This window comes from Cheilinus undulatus, linkage group 6 (assembly GCF_018320785.1).
Source record: "Cheilinus undulatus linkage group 6, ASM1832078v1, whole genome shotgun sequence".
In the NCBI taxonomy this organism is placed as follows: Eukaryota; Metazoa; Chordata; class Actinopteri; order Labriformes; family Labridae; genus Cheilinus; species Cheilinus undulatus.
Window position 1 is genome coordinate 6,081,591 of NC_054870.1, and position 24,654 is coordinate 6,106,244.

Genomic DNA, 24,654 nt, shown 5'->3' on the forward strand with positions numbered 1-24,654 from the left:
ACATGGCCGAGTATTCTTTTTCTCCTAAAGTCTTCTAATTTAAACGCTTTTGGCTTCAGAGTGCGCTGATGAATGCGTGGCTGTGAAGGTGATTGGACATGCTCTGCTGACAATGCAAACGGGCTTTTCACTTTCCTGTCAGCGTCCCTCTAATGAAGCCTTTGACGTCAGGCTGGATCAAGTTTTTTCATGACGCAGAATAAGATCTCAGACTCACCTTAAACCACCTGCACAATTCATCAGGAGACTTACTGGTCCAAGCTCTCTGATTTACAGTGTAAACCCCCTCTAAATCCTGATTACTACAGAGTTACAGACCTGCATAGCTTCAGCCTGCACTGCAGCTTTATGATAAATGAGGAGGTCTCAAGTTTTAGCCCTGCAAAAACAAACCAAACAGAAAAAGTAAACTTTTCTCTCCATTTGTAAAAGTCCAAGTCCTAGTCCACGTGTAGGCAGGTTTTTTTGAAAACAGACGTTAATCCCTTCCACACTCAGTATGTCAAAAACGTCTTTGTCCTTATGAAAACACAGAAATGCACTGTTAAGGGCTGTAAAGATCATGCCATGTTGGCAGAGGATGGAATGTTTTATAAGCTTTAATGGATGACATCACCTTCTAAGGCAAGAATGGAATGTTTTATCATTTTTAAAGGGTAAGACTTCATCACAGACAGAGGAAGGAATGTTTTATTAGCTTTAAAAGATATCTTTTGAAGTCAAGGATGAAATGTTGGAAAAAATTTTAAAGGGTGACATCATTATTAACACTCAGGATTAAATGTTTTTACCCTTTGGAGAATGACATGACCAAAGGCCAGAATGGAATGTTTTATAAGCTTTAAAGTGTGGCATCATAAGGCAGAGGATGGAATGTTTTATAAGCTTTGAAGAATGGCATAATCATATGCAGAAGATGTAAGGTTTTACAAGATTTAAAGGATGGCATTATCTTCAAAGGCAAGGATGAAATGTTTTTTAAGCTTTAAAGAATCACATTATCAAATGCAATGCTAGAATGATTATAAGTTTAAAAGAGTGACATGTGCAAAGGCAAGGATGGAAGGTTTCATAAGCCTTCAAGAGATGACATTATCAAAGGAAGAGGTTGAAATGTTTTATAAGGAATAACAGTATCCTCAAAGGAAAGGAGGGAATGTTTTAGAAGCTTTAAATGATGACATCATGTTCAAAGGCAAGGACAGAATGTTTTGTAAGCTTTAAAGAGTGACATAATCTTCAAAGACAAGGGTGGGATGTTTACAAGCTTTAAAGAGTGGCATTGTGTTAAAAGACAATAACGCAATGTTTTATAAGCTTTCAAGGATGACATCATTAAAGGCAGAGGATGGAATATTTTATGAGCTTTCAAGGATGACATTATTAATGGTAGATCATGAATGTTTTTTATGCTTTCAGGCATCACATCATCACATTTAGAGGATGAAATGTTTCACAAGCTTTTAGGATGACATCATCCTCAAAGGCAAGGATGGAATGTTTTACAAGCTAAAAGATGACGTCATCAAACATAGAGGATATAATGTTTCATAAGCTTGAAATGATGAAATCTTCTTCAGTATGGAAACTTTGGATGTTGGTGGCTTTTTCCTTCATTTTTGTTAAATAGTAGAGCGTGATTGGCAACTTTGGAGAAGTGGGTGAAACGTGCGAGGAACCCTTGGTCCTCGCCAGTGCCTACAACTTCTTCAAAAGATGCCAAAAAAGGACAGTCAAGTGAAGGATTGTTGGTATATCTGTGTTCTAATAATAATAGAGAGATGAGCTATGCTGATTTTTTCGTCTGTTCTGGTTTGAAGAAGGGTACCAGTTATTCACAATTAACTCACTGAGTGCCATTGATGTATATATACTTCATTTAAAAACCAACGCTTGAGTGCCATAGACGTATATATACGTCAAAGTGGTTTTTTGGCGGCCGGCACAAGGGGGCGCTCATACGCTCCCTTTGAGTAATTTTGGGGCTTCTGGAATACGTAGTTGGAACACTACAGTCAGAAGAGACGGAAGATCAAACATCTGAGGTGGAGACCCTGGGGTCAAAGAGCAGAGCGATCGTTACGGAAGTAATCTAAGCTAAAAGTTCTAACTTAGACGCTGGAAGAAACTTGAAACTTTTGCCTGAGAAATCGCTTACTCACTGAAACTGAACTTAACAACAGCAAATCCAGGGATCGGTGCTTTCATTGATCTGCCTCGGCCAGCCAAGAGGCTAAAGAATGCCGCGAGGTCCCCGCCGTGCATCGGAGGAATAAGCTGGATACATAGAGCGACAAGCAGGAGAGGACGTGGGCGTATGGGGGGTCCCGTGGAGGCTGTCCAGCTCCAGAGTGTGAATGGCATGACAGTGACTGGAAGCATTGTTATTTATTTTACAATAAAACAACATTTGTAATACAATTTTCAGATGTCTTTTATGTCATCGAAGGCAAAATTCTAAAATTCAGATCACTGTTCTGCTTGACAGACTCTCTTTCACAAAAATGCATTTTTCTCAGCTTTCTAGTGAAAAAGTGGTCTTTTTGGTGAAACTAGCCTCTATTCAACTTCAGATAAATCAAGAATGGAATGAGGTGCAAACAAATGTTTTTTTCCATGATGAAAAAGAGAGTTTCTTCTTTCATTTGAACTATTTGGTGTTTTCAGAGTCATAGTACAAAATATTCTGTGGGTCTTGAAAGATGACTCAAAATGGCCAAAAACACTGGCACAAGCCACTTTCCATTTTATTAAAGGGCTGGCACTCAATGAGTTAATTGTGTGGCTGATACAACTATAAGCCAGGCTGAAGACCTGCCTCAGCCATCTTCGCTGCTGTCCCGTCTTTCGGTTGCCATCTGTAGCAGTCTGACTCATTTCCTCTGATCTGTCTGTGGTGTTCACCAAATGGAAGTAAAAACAGCCACTGGAGAATCTGAGAGGACGAAGAGGACACTGTGGTGGGTTTCTGGATCTGGATATTTTCAGAACTGAAATTCCACATATGCCGGGACAGAGATAGTCTAAAGATGGAGTGCCCCCCCCTTCCCTCCCTGGGCCACATAGCAAGTTTACTCTATGAAACATGAAGGGTCAAATAAACTGAGAATAGAAGGGTCGTTTCAGGGTTGGTTTTAAGTTTTAGAGTCATTAGAGGGGCAGAGAAGAAGACAGACATTCTGTTTCAGTTTAAAAAAAAACTTCTGCTATTTAAGGGATACTGAATAGAAATCGAGATCCATTTTTCTTAAAGTAAAAACGAAGTCTGTAGGAGGAACTGGTTTGGTCTTTTAGGGCTTGGAACTGGACTGATACATAACATATATGTTGTGTGATTTTAAAAGTATTTAGCAACCCTAGTCAACTGAAACAAGGTCCAGTAGTAATGCACTAGAAGGAGCCATAACACCACCTGCCTTAGTCAGACATCAGTAAATAAACCAGTGTGCGTGTATACTGGGACGAGGACAGCAGTCCAGTGAGACATCCAAATGATCAGTGCATGTAAACGCACAGACAGACTCAAACAGGAGCAGGAACGGGGGGGAACACCCATGACTTTGCATGTTGGCATGCAACATTAGATCTCCATTTCCGGCCATGTCTTCCCAGTGTCCTTACATAAGCAGCTGAACAGGTGTCAGCCATAGTTAGCTGGCTAAGCCCAGGAGAGGAGAAGGCTTGGAGTACATGATATCAACGCAGTCGAGCACATTCCCTTTAAGAGTGTTTATGGGAGCAGGGTTTGTTTCATGTGGTGCCCACTGCTTGTAGCATGTAAAGCTGTTGCCTCAGCGGCCCCTGGTCAGGCGCCACTTCATGCTCTATATTTGAACCCCCTGTCCCCCGGCCTCCCAAAGTGCCTTTGGATCAAGGTTTTCTACAGTATGTAAGACTCTTGGGTGAGGAGCTGCAGCCAACAGGATGTGATGGCAGGCCCAGAATGCAGCAGGAATCCAGCGTCCATGTTTGCTTTCCCTACGCTTGCATGCATAGAAGGTCTTAGCTTACCCTTTCGGGAGTGGATGACAAATGCAGGAACGAGCAGAGCGGCCATGCCCTGCTGTAACCGAGACTTCATGACGTGAAAACCATCCCATCACTCTAAATTCACAGAATCCAAGGTGCTTACAGTGTGTGACCAATTAGGTAGCACTTGTTTGTTTTAGAGTTAGAGTCCTGAAAGTTTCAGCTGATTTTTATTAACGTAGGCCTCATAGCTCTGCTGGATATCAGACGTCTAATGAGCACAGAAAGCAGCCAAAGAGGAAATAAACCAGTATCTTGTATGTCTGACATGTGTTTGAAATACAGCCACATAAAACACGGCTAAGAGGATTCTCTGTGGCATGTTGATTAAACAAAGTCCAAACAATAGTACATTATCATCTCACAGGGGCTACTGCACCGTCAGGGCAAATTTCATCCAGAGAGTTAAGTTTGAACGGCGACTGCACTTTAACTCGTGCAAAATAGATATTAGAGTTTATTTTGATTAATATGAACAAAAGTAAAGCATTTGTCTAAAGTAGGGCTGTCAGTGTGAATTAATCACAACAGGTCCAACATTAACTTAGTAAGTGGGAAGTTTATTAGAAAAGCAGAAGCTCCTGCAAGGCCCTGGATAGTTTAGATCAAAATGTGGCCAGTTTTAGGTCCGTCTAGGGCCAAATCCATGACCCTATCCAAGGCATGCCAAAACTGTTAACCGTCCATCAGTCAATACTAGTGTTGTAGTGCTCGAGAATGGTCTTGGTCTTGAGACTGGTCTCAAGAACATCTTTTTCAAAGCCTTGGTCTTGTCTCGGTCTCGAGAGCATTTTTACTCAGTTTGACTGGCTGGACTCAGGATTTTCCATCAAGATAGTTTGGATGAGACTAGCACTGATCTGCTATTCTTCGACTTCATTAATGTGACAATAAGGAGAAAAACTTGCTAAAACAACAAATAGGTACACCTGCAAAAACTCTGGCTAGCAGAACAAATTTGTTAAGATTTGAGATTTTTGCATGTTGTGCTTTGAAAGAGTTGCAGACGGCTTGTTTTTATTTGCCAAATTAATTTAAAAGAAAACTAAAATCAAAGAGAGAGAGTGCTCTTTAATTGTTCAACCTTGTCATGTTTTTTTAAAATGGATTTTTATGATCTTGGTCTTGACTAGGTCTCGGTGCACTCTGGTCTCAGGCACTTCTTGTTCTGGGGTAGCGTGGTCTTGAGTACAACACTAGTCAATACCATAAAATCCAGAATATAACTCAGTTCATAATATTCTGAAAGCTGGAGTCTGTTTTAAAAACCTTTAAAGAGGGAGAATGGTTTCCTCTACAATAATTGCACATTTGTTCATACAAGTCAAAAAAGTTTCTGCGCAGTTGTGTCACTCTTTAATTACCAAAATAAATTTTTACATTTATTTTACCTTTATTTAACCAGGTTGGTCCCAATGAGATCGAAGATCTCTTTATCGAGGGAGGCCTGGCCAAGAATGGCAGCAATGCAGTTTCAAATATCACACACACTCAAACTCACACAGTTATCACCATATTGAGTTTGCATATATATAGCTGCATTACATTAGTTGAGATCAACTTCCAGCTATAATGCGGTAGTTGGCATTATCTACAATATATTACATGGTATTTGAGTGTAACTATTACCTGTAATACGGTAGTTATGATCAACAACTGCTATAACACGGTAGTTGGCATCATCTACCAACTATTATATGGTATTTGTGATCTGCTATTACCTATAATACAGTAGTTATGATCAACTACTAGCTGTAAAATGGTAGTTGACATGGTCTACCGCTATAATACGGTAAATGAGACCATCTACTAGCTATAATGTGGTAGATGTGATCAACTATTATCTAAAACATGGTAGTGAAGATTAACTACTACATGTAATATGGTAGTTGACATCATCTTCCATCTATAATACAGTAGAGTAGTTGTGATCAGCTTCCAGCTATAATACAATAGATTAGATCATTTGCCAGTTATGATGCAATTCATTTAACCTTTATTTAACCAGATATGGTAGTTTAGATCAACTACTAGCTATTATACGGTATTTGGCATCATCTTCCAGCTAGAATATGGTAGATGAGATCATTTATTAACCTATAATACAGGAGTTGAGATCATCTACTAGCTAAAATATGGCAGTTGAGTTCAAAAATTACCTATAATATTGTATTTGTGATCAACTACCAGGTATAATATGGTAGTTGAGATCAACTACTAGCTGTTATACGGTAGTTGACAACATCTACCAGTTATAAAATGATATCTGACATAATCCTCCAGCTATAATACAGTAATTGAATTTAACTACCAACTGTAATATGGTAGATGAGATCAACCTCTACCATAACACTGTAGTTGAGATCATCTACTAGCTACAGAATGGTAGTTGAGATCTCCTTACCGGCTATAATACGGTAGTTGAGCTTTTTACATCCTATCAAATACACACACACATTGTTGAAGTCTGACATCCTCATTAGAAATTAACAGTTATTATTTAAAATCTGTAAAAGATAGCAAAAATGGAATCCAGCATAAATGTTACAGCTGAATAATTTGTCTTCTCCTTAAAGCCAAAATAAAGTCTGTAGGAGGAACTGAGCCAGAGTCATTGGGCCTGGAAGTCGACTGAGATGATGTGTGTATGATAGAATTTCATTGTCTCCTCTGGATAGAGTGATGTGCACTAACAGACACTGAATATCACACACTTCATCTTTAATCCAGAGATCTACAGAAAAGGAAGAGGTTTAGCTCAGAAAATCTGCAGTGAAACACCAGCTTTAGTTCATAAGCTTCCTTTCGCTGTGGTGTTTGTTTGCCCCCGGCTCTGTGGGACCAAAACAGCACCTGAGAAGTCAGATGTGTCTGCAGCAGAGGAGGGGGGGCCGTGTGGTTTACAAGCATGTCTTTCTTCTGTTTTAAGAGAGCGACCCATGACACTTGTACTGCCTGTTGGCCTTGGAGCAATTCTTAATGCCTTATTTTCCTCACTTTTACCAAGCTTTCACAATAGAGTTGTTCATGAATCCCTTCCTCTCCTGCTTTTTAAACGTGTCTTCTGTCCTAGTCTGAACAAATGTCAGTTTGCAAAGAATAAAGTGAACAAAGTGAGCAGACAGCAGGGCTGTATGCTGCAGAGCAGACAGAAAAGCCATCATGAAAAAGCACAGATCTGATCTGACATTTCACAGAAGAGATTTGTCAGGAGTGATTTTCCCCACCTTGCTGTGATTGACGTAATACACCTTTAGTCAGCGCTGACCCTGTTCAGCAGTAATTGATTTTGTCAGATGACTCCCGTATCTCTCTCTGCGCTCGTGATAAGGTCACAGCTGAGCGGGATCCTGTTTGTGAAAGGTCCATTTAACGTGGCGGTGAGACTCGTGGGCCGCCTCACCTTCCCATGTGCTTTTGATGAGCCTTTAGGAGCCACAATGAAGAGGTTTAATAAGGTCCTCAGTCTGGAGGTACTTATAAAACAGGACCAGAACCTCACTGAACAGATGAGTCCCATTGTCTTATAGAGGACTGGATATCTGCCTTGACCCTTGGAGCCCCATCTTACTCATAACAACCCCAGTTTCAAAAAAGTTGGGTCGCTGTTTAAAATGTAAATCAGAACAAAAGTCAATGATTAGCAAATCACATTAAACCATATTTTATTCACAATAGAGCACAAAGAACATATCAGATGTGAAAACAGAGACATTTCCCCTTTTAATGGAAAATATTAGCTCATTTTAAATTGATGGCAGCAACACATCTCAGACAAAAGACCTTTTTCATAAGAGCTGGAACAAAAAAAGTAGAAGAGGATCTGCTGCTAGTTGTTTATGCAGGAATGTCTTGCTCATGCAGACCGACGGCAGCAGTGCACCTTGGGAGTTGGAGCGTATGAGCAAATAAAAAAAAGTCTCTGCTCAGGCCAAGAGTGTTACATTCATGTGGACTGGGTGTGGTGGAAAGTCTCAGGGACGATGCTGCTCTGCAGCCTCAGGATGATGTAGCCTCTGGCTTCTCCCTCCTTCTCTCCCATCTGATTGGAAGGCCGACTATCCATCGCTCTGCCAGGGTAGTGAAATATTTGGAGGTTTCAGGGCTCAGTATGGCAGTCCCCAGGGGCCACGCATGGAGCCACTCAGAGGCATGATGATCGAGGGCCCAGAAACTGATACTGTGGTTTACACTGCAATGATTAGACATGACGGGTCTTTGGAGAAAGGTCTAGACTGGCTGTGTAGGAGCTGTAAGATATGCCATTCCTTTGAAATACATGTTTTTAGGACGGGTCATTGTATTCTATAGCTAACAGATTTCCAATTTGAAATGAAAAATCAAGAGACAAGCTGTTTTCCAACTTCTCTTTAACTGTAGAGAAAAAAGACATGGAACATGACCCCAAGGATGGTCTTGTTTTCTTGATTTTGGATTTCATATTTCAAAGCAAAAATTAGTTTATCATAAGCTACACTGAGCCCTTGGGCTCTTGGCGGGGGGTCCATAAGAACAGGAACATCACCAAACAAAACACCGGAGATGTAACATTCTTTTTATCTGATGTGTGGCCGACAGCATGTGTTGTTAAAAAAGACTGCTACATCACCAGTGTCCAGATCTTTGATCTTCCTTTTTCAATCAAAGCACAAAAAAATAAGTTGAAAAACAAATGTTTTCATGTTTTAATTCAATTCAAAGCTTGCTTTTTTATTTTGGATTCCTCATTTCTATTTGAAGAATCTGTCAGCCATTAAATACACTACTGGGCTCATTCCATAAGGAATCAATGAAGGGAAATCAAACATATTTTCTGTTTCTTTTTTCTTTTATTTTCAAAAAGAATTACAAAGTGGGAAAAACAAGACTTTCATCTCATTGTTTTTTGGAGGAAGATCAAAGAAAAGAACACTGATGATGTAACATTCTTTTGTCTACATGTACGGCTGATGCAGGTGTTGTAAATAAAAGAATGTGTGATGTTCTTTGATCCTACACTTTGTTCAGAAAACAAAAACAATCAGATCAAAGAACCAACCTTTTTTCTTTTTTTTCAGTTCTTTTTGGAAAACATAAAAAGAAATAACAAACAAAATCAAGAAGTGAAAAACAGTTTGTTTTCAGTTTTTTAAATTACCACTTTGATATGAATGGTCTGAAATTCCTTTTTCCATATTTTGTCTTCCAAGATTTTAACAGGAATTAGAAAACTGCTTGTTTCTTGATTGAGGATTTCTAATCTCAAAATAAAAATCCATCTATGGTAAAATACATTGACAAGGTGAGATTAACATTTTGCTGTCTTGGTGCGTAAGGCTGGACAATTAATTTAAATCAAGGTGCAGTATTTCTTATATTGAATCGGTTATAAAATAAATTGATTTAATACTTGTGTTTGTTGAAAAATCAGTTTCATGAAGAATTTTTAAAATGCGTGTAAAATTACAACCCTAATATCAGGCGAAAGGATTTCCTTTCAAGATAAGATAAATAAAGATAGATAAAGATAGATAAAAAAAGATAAGAAAAGATAATAAGATGATACTTTACATTTTATAATACTTTATTGATCCCCCAGAGGGGAAATTCTGGCAATAATGTCACTTATTTTTCCAAATTTAAGCCCTCTGTGTGAGCAAGAGAAGAGAGAAAGGCTGCAGGGTACAGGAATCAGAACTGGTTTTACCTGCACACAGGCCTGCTCTCTGTATTTATCATGAACTGACCATCAGCCATATTGGTTTCTTATAATCTAAATGTTTTCTCTGTCTCTCTCTTTTGTCTTACAGGACCTCCAGTAAGTAACCCTGATCCACTTTGTGACCTGCATGTGGTAAAGTAACCCTCTGGCTTTTTGCACCTTGGTTTGTTGTAAACAAAGTGAAACATTCACTCCATCATCTTCATCATGTTGATGCTGATGTAGTAAAGATGTGATAAATGAAGCTGTGAGTTGGTACATTTCGTTATTGCATGGCTGAGATATTCCATAGGTTGACAGACTGAATTTTCCAGTGTAGAATGATAGATCTGGGACTGGATTGGATTATGGACACAGCATCAAAGTGATAGAGGTCTGGCCTTAAAGGCAGAATGTTAGAGTTAGTTAAGGGGGTAGTTGACCAGGAGTCAGTGGAGCAGCTGAAGGACAGGAGTGATGGGATTACTGGAGGATTGTGGACTGGTTTGAGGGATTCTGAAGAGGTTAGTTGGGGAGACCAATAAGGTGAGAGTTGCAGTGTTCAAAACAGGAAGTGACCAGAATGTAGGGTCGTTTTATTTACAGCGAACAGTGTTTTAATTTGAGGGAGAAATCCAAAATTAAGAAACAAGCTGTTCCCAGTGAGCTTTTAGAAAAACAAAACAAGGAAGAAAAACCTCCTCTAGCTCTTTCAGGCAGTTCAGGTTAAATTCAGTAACAAAAAAGGGTTTGTTTCTCCTTTTTCCAAAGGGAATGAAAAATGGATCAAAAAAGGAAATCAAAGAATGGAACAGTAATGATGCAACATTCTTTTTCCTTTATGTATGGTTTGGTGCAGGTGTTGTGAAAAAGGAATGTTACATCATGTGTTCCGTTCTTTGATCTTCCTTTTAGTCAGAACATGAAAGTAAGATGGAAAAACAAAACTGCTTTTCACATGTTCATTACTTTTGAAAAATATGAGGAAAAAGAAAACAAATAAGTACATTTTTCTGTTTTCAATTTTCTGATTTCTAGTTTAAAATGATCTGCCTGAAAGGACCATGGGTATATTTTTCATGTTTTTCCCCCTAGATTGTTGTTTGGATTTTTCATTTAAAATCCCAAATTCATTGGCTGTAAAATACACCGACCAAACGACAAGAAACAAAAATTTACAATGTGGTTTTGCAACTCAGTGTAGAAATGAGGTGTGTGAAGAACACTGCAGACTGTGGTCTCTGTTAACAGACTGACACCTCTGAATGTGTATCCTCTGATCCCTGAAGGCTATAATGCTGCTCAGCTCTACAAACCGCCACTTTTTCAGCGGTTTTCCATAAGGTGTATTTACTAAACCAGCGTTTTTGTTTCATAGATGAATCTCACATAAAAAATGCTGAAAAAGGCCCTCCTGACTCACACTATGAGACAGGCGAAGCTGAGCAGCACATTTCTACTTGTTAGTTTTGGTACTTTTTTGATTCAGAGCCCCCTGGTGGCAGGATTTACATACTGAGCTTAAACACTTGCGTATGGACATTAGGTTTTGTTGTACTGCAGGTTATGTCAGATGTAGAGTAAGACTATGAAATCAGACCATGTCTCTAAAACTCTGAAATCCTGTAGAGGTACAGTGAGGTTGGAAAATCCGCCTCGCTGTTTGACCTTTGTCTGTAGGAACTATACCTCAAACTTTCCAGGGAGGCAGACTTGGCAGAGGACATTTTCACACTGACGCAGACGTACAAAAGTCAAACTCATAGTGGCCAGATGTTTGGAGTCGTGTTCCTAAACCTTGTGCCATCAAGGCGCAGGAGGGAGACGGTCTAACTAAAGGCTGTCGGCAGGTATTAAAGGTACAATATGTAGAACTTCAGCACTGAAATGTCAGCCTGTGAATTAAAAATGACTACAACCAAGGCAGCGCGTTTTTGAACTCCTTCTACAGTTCATCCTTTCTGGTTTCCTCTTTCTTGCTTACTTTCAAGTTTCAATCTTTCCTGTTAGGGAAATTTCTGACCTTATCAACAAATCCCAGCCATCCACCTTTCAGTTAGAGCCTCTCTCTAGTGTCCCCATAAAGCCTGTCCATGCTGTCTGGACTCCTTATAAACTGTCATCATTCACTCCTCTGGTGTTGTTTCCTCATCTTTCAAATCAGCTGCAAAACTGTCCTGTGGAAACATGGTTCAGGATCAGTTTATTTATTTCAAATGATAAATCCAAACAGGAAAGCAAAAGAAAGAAACCCATGCCCTAGGCACCTTTGCGCACTGAAAAAAACCTTTTTTTTTCTTCAGTTTTTTACTATTTATGTTTTTTTTTTTTATAGAAATGAATAGATAATGGAAGTTTCAAAAAAGGAGCTCAAAGATAGGAACATTGGTGATATAACCTTCTTTTAAAAAAAAGTGAAAAAAGAATGTTACATCACCAGTGTTCCATTCTTTGATCTCCTTTCTTTTATGTGAATGCAAAAGTAAAAAGATACAAATTCAACCAGTTATTTTGATTCTTCTTGGGAAACAAAAAAAGAGAGAAAAACAAAACAAAAAGCATAAATGAATGTTCTGTTTGACTCTGCAGTTCTACATTTGGATCAAAGGATGATTAAAGATAGGAACATTGATGATATACTTTTTTCACAGCGCCTACAGCAGGTCACACATAAAGAAAAAAGAATGTTACATCACCAGTGTTTCATTCTTTGATCTCCCTTTTTTGATGTGAATGCAAAAGTAAAAAAATAAAAGTTCAAACAGCTTTTTTATTCTTTTTTGGAAAAAAAAAGAAAAAAAGAAAACAAAAAAACAAATGAATGATCTGTTTGACTCTGCAGTTCTACATTGGGATCAAAGGAAGATCAAAGATTGGAACATTGATGATATAACATACTTTTTTCACAGCGCCTGCAGCAGGTCACAAATAAAGAAAAAAGAATGTTATATCACCAGTGTTCCACTCTCTGATCTTTTTTTCTTTGATCTGAACACCAAAGCAAAAGATGAAAATTAAACCATTTTCTATTTTTGTTCTTTTTTGGAAAACAACATTGATTCCCAGTTTAATATGACTCAAAAGGTCAAAGATTGGTTATTTCATGTTTTGCTTGCTTTGCCAACTGGGAAAAATCCACTGGGCATAAATAATTCACTTATAGGGTTTATTGGAGATCCCAGTCAACAGGACTACATTACCCACAATCGAAGAATGACATGGTGATGTCTCTGATTGGCTGATCTTACCTCTGCACCCCAAACTTCTGTGTTGAATCCAGTACTGCAAGAAGTTAATGTAGTGGTTGTTTTTCCTACTAAAGACTGTTTTTGGTTGTGAAGATATGCCAAAGATAAATGACCACGTAGATCAGTGTTTTCCTTGGAGCCCCCCCCCCCATGTACCTAAGAAAAGCAGAGCCCCCAGGACCCAAGAGAGAAGAAAAAGTGACACACTGCCGCCCAAAATCACCATAGATTTTAATCGTTTCTGTGATAAAACCCTAGAAAAAGTCTTATGCAAGCTTTCTTATCAAAAAACCTTTGTATAAATTATTTAACAACTGCTTTATCATGGTTTTAGTCGATATTTGCAAATCTAATTTTGGCAGCCTCACAGCAGACAAAGCCTCAAGCCCCCCTCTAAGATCTTTGCCTCACCCCAGGGGGTCCTGGACCCCAGGTTGAGAACCAATGATGTAGATGACATAAGTTTTGACTTTATATGTTTATTCACAGAAGAAATATGCTTTTTCATGATCACGGTCAACAGCACTACATTACCCACAATCCTAGTGTGCCACAGCAATGTCTCTGATTGGCTGATCTCACATTTACACTCAAAACTTTTTCACTTAATGTGGCATAGCTGTGAGAAGTTAATTTATTGGTCATTTTTCAACCAAAGACAGTTTAAATTGTAAATTAAAGATACCGTATAAAGTCATGCATGAGGTGTTATTAATACATGTGCATTACTAGTGTTTATTTGGTCCTGGATTCTGATTACCTGATTATCCGTGGACACTCGAGCGTTACTGAAATGGTGAAAGATCTAGGCTATCTACATGAGAAATCCCAGTCACCCAGCCCTGTTGACCTCTAAATGGGTTTCATGTTTGTAACATACCTTCAAATATTCAGAGACAATGAGGCAGAACAGGATAATAGCAGGGGGAAACCTCTCAAAACAAAGAACGATTTCCAGCATCTGATAAGGACAAATATTTAACCAAGGTAACCTGATGATGCTAATGGTTCTTTATAAATGTCGATAATAAGGGGGTAACAGCAGAGCCAGGCAGGGCACGGGTAAAATAACACCCATAAATACAGAGTAAATCAAACCTCTCCCACTTCTTATTGAGCTCCAGCACCCATGGGGGCATCCATCCCACGTACAATGGCCAGATACCCCCCTTTTCTCCCGACACCCCCCCCCCCCCATTCATTCAGCTGCACTTCACCAAATGGGAGCCACATGTTGGAGGCTCACTGTGTAATTCAAGTGAAGGGTTCCTTCCGGCAGTGGGTGACCCCTGGCCCTTCAGACGGCCCCTGAAGACCCAGTCGCTGACTGGCAGGCACCTACATGCAGCATGTTCACACTCAGCACCTGGCTGTGCACCTTCAAGCTCTGCCAGTGCTCTATTTAGTGGAACCATGTCAGACGAGTGACGCCACGGTGACCCAGAATCCTTCAAAATGTAGTGTAAGGAAATGTTTGGCATGTGGATCAGCACAGTGTGTCAAATTAAGAGTCAAGGCAGAAACTGTGGTCTGGTTCTGTACTGTGCTGGTTCCCAGTGGTTGCTAGTGGACTGGCAGTCAGCCCTAAAACTTTGGACACTATACTAGTAGCATAACAAAGTCCCAAACAGTCCCAACACTTCAGTGATGGAGGTTTGTAACAACTCTTATCGTTATAGTAACGCACAGTATTGTTGCTTGGATACCAGAATCTTAAACTTTGATATCATTGTAGTAAACACAGATCAGTCATTTCAATAGTACATCAACAAAAGTATAAGGAGCCCAGCCTTGTTTTTAATACCTCAATGGTGTCAACCAATAAAATGCTCTGCTGGACCTGAACGAGTCAGTGTGCCAGGGAAAACTGGGAAACAGGCCATAGCGTTACTACTTTGTTTGATAGAAGTGTGGAGTTGTTTGATCAAAGTACTGCTTTGTTTAAAACTGGAGGCAGGTGAGTCTGTCAGCAGAAACGGTGTTGGAAGGGGCTGAAAGAGGTCACTGCTGGCAGGAAGTACTTCAGGGATTATCAGGATTTGACTGAATAAACAGCTGACAACAGAATGAGTTTAGTTGCTGGCATGGGTTGTGACATTTCACAAGCAGGAGGCTGGAAAGAAATGTTCATCATCCAGTGTGAAGTGTTAAACTAATATAGAGCCATTATTGTTGCTAGAATCAAGAATGCATTAAGAGAGCATGACTTTTGATTTCTGGGCTCATGCTAGACTGTTTCTGTTTCCTGTATAACATATAGGATGAGGATGGACCAATCACGTTAGCTCTGCCAGTTGTTGCTAAGCTGTTCTCCAGGAGACATTTGCTTTGATCTCTCTAAGAGAGTCCCAACATTCTATCACATACACACACATCATCTCAGATGAGCCCATTACCTCAGTTCCTCCTACAGACCTCATTTTTTACTTAAAAAGTATGTGATTTTTTTTTTTTAAATGACTGATTTACTTTATTTTTTAACAGATTTTTAGAATTACTGTTCAAGTTTTCTGATGATTTTGGCTCTCAAATTTTTACAATAGGTGTGTATGTGATGGAATGTTGTGACTCTCTTAGTGAGATCAAAGTCTCCTGGAGAACAATTTTCTATCCCATACACACACATTTTAAGAATCTAGAACTGCAGAGTCAAACAGAACATTCATTTATGCTTTTTGTTTTATTTGTTTATATTTTTCTCTTTTTTGTTTTCCAAGAAGAATCAAAATAACTGGTTGAACTTTAATCTTTTTACTTTTGCATTCACATCAAAAAAGGGAGAACAAAAGATGTAACCCTGGTGATGTAACATTCTTTATTTCATTTTATGTGTGACCTCTTGCATGTTTTCTTTTTTGTTTGTTTGTTTGTTTTTTGTTTTTTTTAAAGGTTATATCACCAGTTTTCCTATCTTTGAGCTCCTTTTTTGATCCAAACCTAGAATTGCTGAGATGGCCACTTTTATTATTTTTTCATTTTGTTTTGGAAAAAAAGACATTAACGGAAAACAGCCAAAAGCCAAAATGAAGTCTGTAAGTCTGGAAGAACTGAGGTGAAATCATAGGGCTTTGAAGTTGACTGAGATGATTTATGTGTGTATGTAACAGAATGTTGTGACTCTCTTAATGAGATCAAAGCAAAAAGTTGATAAATTATTTAGCTGCTTATGCTGGATTCACTTTTTAGTTAACGTTTTCTGATTTTTGGCTCTCAGACTTTTACAATGTGTGTATGTAACAGAATGTTGTAACTCTCTCAGTGAGATCAAAGCAATAAAAGTAGAAAAACCACTCTGCTGTTTATGCTGGATTCACTCTTTTGCTGTCTTTCTTTTGCTGTCTTTTATAGACTTTTTATTATTACTGTTAATGTTTTCTGATGATTTTTGGCTCTCAGACATTTACAGTGTGTGTATATGATAGAATGTTGTGACTCTCTCAGTGAGATCAAAGCAAATGACTCCCAGAGAAAAGCACAGCAACAAGGGGCAGAGCTTACATGATTGGTCCATCCTGTACCTGTTTCCTATTGGTTGGTTCTGTAGGAAGTTATAGGGCTTTATAGGACTGAGATGATGTGTGTGTATGTGATAGAATGTTGGAACATTAAGCACAAGGAGGCAGGTTAGATCACAAAAGCAGGTTTTGATGGAAATTCTTAAGACAAATCTCAGCACAAAATCAATGTCATGCTCTCAAAACGTTCAAATGCACTCTTGAGTTTTGTCGCAATAATGACTCCATACACAAAAGCTTGATGTCAGTGGTATGGAAGCCTTTCACCACCGTTTAAAAAGTCAGTGCTAGGCATTGAAAATTAGTAAGTCTCAATACATAATTTTTAGATAAAACACCAACAATACAAAATAGAATATCTTGATTATGAGATAAAAAGTCAAATGACGGGGTAGAAATGGACATGCCCTATGTAAAAACACATTCCTGCCTCTAAAACTTTGATTTTCTCACGCATAGAGGTCCTTGGAGTTTAGAATAACATTTGTTCTTGTTGACAGGTTGCAGGGATTGTGAATGTCAGGAAATAATCAGCAGCCAGCCAGCGTGAATTGTTCATAATAAGAGATTATTAATAATAACAGAGCAGCTTTTATTAGACACTTAGATTCAGTGTCAGTTAGAGCCAATGAGAAGAGCTGGGATAAATGTCTGACATTTCTTCCATCCAGGATTACGGATGTGAGAGGAATGACTTCCCCTGTCCCGCTCTCAGCCAGCAGTCACCCACGCACGCACATTAACACACACACTCGAACACACACTGGGAGGTGGAGCGCTCTCGCCGGACTCCTCATGGCGGGATATTGATGACACGCCAGCATTCAAGAGCCGGCAGTTATCATTCTTCTCTGCAGAGCGTCAATGCCTCAGTAGTTTTTTGTCAAATGTCAAGAGTTCCTGTTTTGACTTCCTGCTAATTAGCGCTCCATCCTTTCCCTAAGAGCCTCTTTGCTGTATTCAAGCGAAAACAAAACGCTCTTGACTTTGACAGTATACTTCTTCATGGTTGCTACCTAAAGCCCTTGAGCTCTGAGTCCTCCTGATTGTGTGAAGGAGGTCGACATCCTGATGTTGTTGTCATATCCGCATTAGTACAGTATTCAAGGTTAGGAGTGGTGAAGGGGGTCTGTTTGCAGTTTAAAGAAACTTCCAGCATGTTTCCTCCTAGAATGAACTTTTGCATGAGTCTCTGCAGTGAACTGTAGAAACTGTTCTGTATTTTCAGCAAAAACTCAGTATTTTTACACCCATAGTTGAGCCCAGTTTTAGTCAAACTAACACAACTTTGTCTAACTCCATGTAAATGTATTGATTGTGTGAATGTTTCCTTCCCTGAATGCCTGTGAGATGTATTATAAGAGGCATGCTCCTTGGACAGCAGCGTTCGTCTTATGTGCTGTCAGTGAGGCCATGTTTAAAAAATCAGTACTCTCTGAATGTCTCTTTAGTTTGTTTGATTTCTGCCTTGTTCAGTTAGCTTTCATTATGTGTAAATTTTCCTTTCACACCAATTCTCTCTCACCCCTTTTTCAGGGTCCTCCTGGACGAGCAGGCTTTCCGGTAACTTCCTTGAAAACTTTGTCTTTGTGTGTCTCTGCATGTTTAAAGATTGGCCTCTGAAGTATTGATCTCTCTGCCTGCTCTCCACTGAGATGTTCTTTGTCTGGATTTTTGGATTGACTTTCCCTGACTTAAAAGCTGCAGAGCTCTAGCTCAGACTTCTGACTCACACTGAGGCTGGTGCTTCTCATCGACCAGCAGGATTTTAGCACATTGCTGCTCTTCTGGGGAGCGGCTCCAGTGCTTACTTGCCTGCAGGGCTGCAGAGATGCAAAGATGGTGCAGGTGTTGTGCATGTGTCATCATATTTTAACATACATGCATATGTGACGAGAAAGTATAAGTTACACATATGAAAGGTAGAAAGGAAAAAATGAAGACATGTGGGAAGGTAGATAGGTTGATATGGACAGATGAAGTTGGTTAAAAGGAAGTTTGGTGGGCAGAAAGGAAGGAGGGCAGCTGGAGAGGAAGGAAGTAATGAAGGTAGAGATGGAGGTTGGTAGAAAGGACTCAGGTAGATTGGTGTGTGGATAGATATGGGTAAGTAGGCACATAGTAGGTAGGAACCAAGAAAGGTAGTGAGGTAAGAATGAAGGTTGAAAGGCAAGGCTGGAGGTTGGTAGATAGGAAGGAAGGTAGGTAGGATAAAAGGTAGGGAGGAAGGGTGGGAGGAAGGAATGAAAGTATGGAGGGAGGAAGGGAGGGATGTTGGTAGAGAGGAAAGAAGTGAGGCCAGTAGAATGGAAGTTAGATTGTAAGGAGCTTCAGTAGGTAGGTAAGTATGGAGGGAGGGATGTTGGTAGAAAGGAAAGTAGTCAGGTCGATCGAAAGGAAGTTATAATGTTGGGAGCTTCAGTATGTAGGGAGGGAGGGATGGAAGAAAGAAAGTAGGTTGGTTGATAGGAATTTTGAATTTGAATTTTGTAGGTAGGGAGGTAGGGAGTAGTAGGATATTAGGAAGTTAGGTAGCTAGGTGGCCAGGTAGATAGATAGGTAGGTATGGAGGTCCTTAGGTAAGTGGGTAGGGAGTGACTGAGTGAGGGAGATAGGGTTATAGACAGAATGTATGTCATAAGAAAGGAAGTTAGATTGTTAGATAGGTAGGTAGGTCTGGAGAGGGTAGGTTGGTTGGAAGGTAGGTAGGTAGGTTTGGAGGGAGGGAAGGATGTTGGTAGATAGGAATGAAGGAACATCAATAGAAAGGAAGTTAGATTTTTAGGTGCTTCAGTAGGGAAGGGAGGGAGGGGGGAAGTCAGGTAGATAGGTATAAGGGAGGGAGACAGGGAGGGAGGAAGGAATGAAGGTAAGGAGGTAAGCAGGTAGGTAGTATGTAGTTAGGTAGGTATGGAGGGACTTAGGTAAGTGGGTAGGGAGTTAGTGAGTAAGGGAGGGAGATAGGAAAAGAAGGTACATCAGAAGAAAGGAAGTTAGATTGTCAGGTAGGTAGGTAGGTAGGTAGGTAGGTAGGTAGGTTGGGAGGGAAAGATGTTGGTAGATAGGGAAGAAGGTGGGTCGATAGAAAGGAAGTTAGGTTGTTAGGTAGGTAGATAGCTAGTTAGGTAGTAAGGTGCTGGGTTGGTAAGCAGGTAAGTATGGAGCTATGTAGGTGGGTAGGTAGGGAGGTAGGCAGGTAGGTGTCTGGGGAGGGAGTGAGGGAGAAAGGAAAGACGGTAGATCAGTAGAAAGGAATTTTGCTTGTTAGGAGGGTAAGTAGATAAGTATGAAGGTTGTAGGTAGGGATGGATGTAGGAAAAAAGGTAGATAGAAAGGTAGGGAGGTACATAGGTTGGAAGTGACAGAGGCAGGTAGGCAGAAAGTAAGTTGGTTAAGTATTTTAGGTAGTAAGGATGTAACAAAGTAATGTAGGAATGTAGATAGGTAGGGATTGAGGTAGGTAGAGAGAAAGTTAGGTGTAGTTTGGCAGGTAGGAAGAAAAAAGTAAGACAGGGATGGCAGGAGGTAGGTAGAAAGGAAATTAGGTGGGTAGGAAGGAAGGTGGATGAGAAGGTCATTAGGTAGGAAGTTTGGAAGGTAGGTAAGTGGGTAGATAGGTCTGTAGCAAGGCTGGGAGTAAGGAAGGTAGGTGAGTAGGTAAAAAGAAGGTGGTAGTGGTTAGGTAGAACAAATACACAGCTTTGGTAACAAAAAGGTAACAAACCATGATACCAGTTAGATTTTGTAGAAACGTTTATAGATTTATTTGTGTACGTCTCAGCTGATGATGTGGAGAGAGGTCAGTACAGCGGTGGGCCCTTGTGTTTATGACTTTAACATTTTATTTCGTTTTAACCTGTCAGTTTGGTGTCATGGCCTCCATGTTGTTTAAGTTAAACCCTCTGTTTATTCTGCTACCTGCTGTTTTAATGCTTTATAATCCTTCAGGACCTTTCTGCTGGGTTTCATCATCTCCTCCTGTCTCTAACCCTCTCCTCCTCTTTCTGCTGAAGCAGCTCAACATGTCAAACCCACATGGTTCCTATCAGCACAGCAGGTGGCCCTCCACTACCTGACCCCCATCCCGGTTCACTCTTTAGACCAGTAACTCCCAGTTTGGTTCCGGCCAGCTCACTGGTGAACCTGCTCCGTCTGAAGCAGAGAGCGGCCCCGTGTTTTATTCCGCCGCTGACATTTGTGTCAAAGCGAGGATGGTGTTGCCTCCAGAGTTTGTGATTGATTACAGCTGTCACGCAGCGGGAAATTGAAGCAGGAGCTCTCTGTGACTGAATGAGAGCGGAAGGCTGTGGTTTTTAGAGAGAGGACCTGTAAGAATTCAAAATGAGGGAGTCGTGGTTTCCATAGAGTGTGGTTATGGAGGAATGTGGCATGGTAGGTCTGTGTTAGCGAGGAGGGGGGCTACGGTGATATGATGGATGGATCATAGACCTACTGTTCCCCCCTCACTGCACGCAGCACAGAGGAACCAGGCATTCATATCCCTGTATAAATGATGGATACTAGAATCCTGCTTTCTGAATGCTGCTTTGTACAACACCTTCTCCCAAAAAAGTTGGGTCACTCATAAAGCCATATTTTCTTCACAATAGAACAGAAACAACAGATCAGATGTTTAAAGGGAGACATTTTACCTCATGTAAATTTGATGGCATCTCAAAAAAGTTGGGACTGGAGGATATTTACCATTGTGTATCATCCCCTCTTTTTTAAACAACAGTCTGTAGACATCTGGGAGGTGAAGGGACCAGAAGATGGAGTTTTGTGAGAAAAATGTTGTCCCATTCTTGTCTGCCAAGTATTCTATCTGATCAACAGTCCTGGGTCTTCTTTGCTGGATTCCTCCTTTTCTGATGCTCCAAATGTTTTCAATTGGTGAAAGATCTGGACTGCAGGCAGGTCAGTTCAGGACGTCCGGTGAGACCATCGGTTAGACTGTCAGTGCATCTGATGGTACCGACAGACGATGCTTCCACCATGACAGTCCACCCGTAGCAAAGCCAATGCTTTGCCTCACCATGTTCCCACCCCACCGGGTAGGGAGTAATCGGCGAATGCCGTGGTGGGGGGCACATGGGGACGGATCCAGGAATATTTTAAAGGATTCTTCACTATTGGGATATAGGGCTAATGGCGGTCTGTGCTCTCTGAGTGCTTTTCTAGTTTGAGATGTGTTGCTGACATCAAATTCAAAATGAGCAAATGCTTTTCACAAAATGGTAAAAAGTCTCGGTTTTAACATCTGATATGTTGTTTATGTTTTATTGTGAATAAAGTATGGTTTTATGAGATTTGACAATCACTGACCCAGCTTTTTTGGAACTTGGATTGTATTAGTTATGAACATATTGGAGGCACAGAAGAAGAAGAAGAAGAAGTAGTGGACAATAAAGAGTCTCAACAACACTGAAGACACATAGTTTTCAACACAAGTGGTCAGGCTGTATCTGGTTCCATCCAATCACAGTCAGGCATTTATTTCCAGTCATAAAGGGGGGTGTAGTACATCATCAGGGTCTTTGCCCCCCCATTTCACCTCTCATTCTGGCGCATGCAGGTAGGCCATGCTAACAGCGTTCAGATTTCTTTGTAACTCCTGTTAACTTCTTGGCTGCTGACGTGCTTTTAGAGAATGAATAATTTACTCCTGATTAATCAAACCTAATATCAAATATCTGCCTCTCTCTGCTCCACTGCAAATCTAAATGAGCTAAAAGTTGGTCTCATGTTTCATATCACATACCAGAACTGTTTGTGAGTCCAGACCGGTGTGGATGTGGTCGTCTGTGTGAGTGTTTGAGCCAGATCGATGGTGGAGCCCAGGCTCATTCCGGCTGTAAATATGCCTCAGACACCTCAAACCTGCACCACTAAGGAACAGCATAAATCCTTTAGAAACACACTACCAGGGCCCTCATAAATCTGGAAACCACAAGACAGAGCGACAGGTTGGAAGATGAACAGTATTTCATGAGTTGTGTGCTTACTGTGGAGAATGTACGTGCAGTTCATTTGATCTGAATCTCATATTTTCAAAGAATGACTGGACACCTTTTTGTGGGCAAACAGCAGCAGGAGTGGTACCGCAGCGATCAGGTTACATTAATGACCTGATGAACTCATGACCTGAATGAGGTTTATGAGAGACTGTTTTGATATCACAGCTAAAAAACACTTTAAGTGAAGGTTTTATTCTATAGTTACATCAAATAATCCTGTTAGGAGGGTTTTAAGCCCCCAGATCTGGATTAAACCATGTTTGTTGGTGCCAGTCTCTCCAAAGGCCCAGGTCTAAATCAGGACCTTGGACAGGGCTTCAAGAGGCCAGCTCTAGATCAGGGATTCTCAACCTTTTTCACCTGGGACCCCCAAAATAAAGGTGCAAAAGACCTGGGACCCCCACTCTACCTGAAGGTGGTCGAGGCATTGTTGAACACAGCAATGCATAGTGAAGAACAGTTTTTAACAGTACTTTGATTTCAGCATACATCTCACCAAACTACCATGTTTTATATTACATTTAACTAATTTCATGCATTTGTTTTATCAATAATGGGTAAAATATACAATTTCAAATAATTAAACATTTTTGTTAGAAGGCATATGGCAACCACCTCTCGATGCCTTGCACGTTGTTAACAATTGCACTAAAAAAGAGCATGAAAGGTTTCAAGAGATACACCTCCTATTAATAAGATACAACATCAGATCAGCACCAAGACTGAAGAAAGGTAAATATAAGCAGGGACTGGGTCAAACACATAAACAGAGATAATCTGATAATGACAGCACTGATGGTTATTTTCCTCTGATCTTGAAATTATGACTGTGACAGAATCCTTAACCTTGCAAAGCAGATGGATACGCCTATTTCCTTGTTTCTCACTGGCAAATCCATCTTGTTAAGCTTCCATCTGAACTGTTTAGGCCCAGTTAGAAAGTGACAGGACCAATCAGCGACGAGGGGCGACATAAGCAAGCAGCAGCAAGAGGCCGGTGCAATCATGGCTGAAGAGCTTAGCGTGGATGCTGTTAAAGCATCAGTTTAATCAGAACTTGACGACATTTCTAGGGCTGACAGCTTCAATTTGATTGGTCGATTAATTGATCGAAAAGCTTTAGTTCAACCAAGGTCACCCTGGTTGACGACCCCCCCCCCCCCCCCCCCCAGACAGAACGTTCATCCAATCACGCTCCAAGTTTTTTTCAAAGCCTCTGCCTCTTCTCAAATGTTTTCTACTGAAGCTCTCCCAGATGTGTCAAACGCATTCATCTGGCGTGTCAGGTTACAGAATCCTGACTTTGTTCTCAGAATTCTGAGTTCAAAGTCATAATTCTTTTTTAGGTATCAGAAATCAGACTTTCATCACAGAATTCTTTCTTTGATGTCAGAATTTTTACTTTGATGTTAGAATTCTTACTCTGATCTCAGAATTCTGACTCTGAGCTTTGTATTCTGACTTTTTTCTCAGAATTTTTACTTTAATCTCAGAATTCAGACTTAGCGCTCAGAATTCTGGCACTAATCTCAGTATCAAAACTTTCATCTCAAAATTCTGACTTTAATCACAGAATTGTGACTTTAATCTCAGAATTTTGTCTTTGATCTTGGAATTCTGTTTTGGAATGTAACATTTTGACTTTTATCCAAAAATTAAAATTGAATTGAACTTCTGACTTTGATCTTAGAATTTTGACTTTGATCTCAAAAAATACTTTGATGTGAGAATTCTGACTTTAATCTCAGGAGTTTGGCTTTGATCTCAGAATAATGACTTTGATGTCAGAATTCTGACTTGAGAATTCTGTTTCTCATCTTAAAATTCTGTCTTTGTTCTCAGATAAAAGACTTGGATTTTAGAATTCTGAATTTATTCTCCGAATTATGATTTAGATATTAAAATTTTCACTTGAACTTAGTAATCTGACTTTAACTTTAGATTTTTAACTTTATTCTTACAATTTTAATGCATATTTTTTGTGATACAGGCATATTAATCAGACCAACAACTGTCAGGAAAAATGGGCACTCAAGTCCATCAATGACATCCCAGATATGACCTTGATTGTCTTTCACTATGGTTCATTTGGGGCTGATGGGTCTCCAAACCCTCCATCTGCTGCTTTGAGCTACTTGTGATTAAATTGTGCTTTAAGGTTTTAT

General features: G+C 40.0%; 1 protein-coding gene across 10 annotated transcripts in view; it reads left to right on the forward strand.

The window, feature by feature from the left end:
- Nucleotides 1-24,654, forward strand: part of col13a1 (collagen, type XIII, alpha 1) — a 196,860-nt gene that overhangs the window by 77,216 nt on the left and 94,990 nt on the right. For 8 of the 10 annotated variants that reach the window (XM_041789686.1, XM_041789694.1, XM_041789688.1 and 5 more), the window contains exons 3-4: nucleotides 9,819-9,826; nucleotides 18,009-18,035. In XM_041789686.1, the coding sequence (XP_041645620.1) occupies nucleotides 9,819-9,826; nucleotides 18,009-18,035 (35 nt within the window). The remainder of the gene's footprint in view (nucleotides 1-9,818; nucleotides 9,827-18,008; nucleotides 18,036-24,654) is intronic. The other 2 variants (XM_041789695.1, XM_041789696.1) reach the window with 1 other exon arrangement.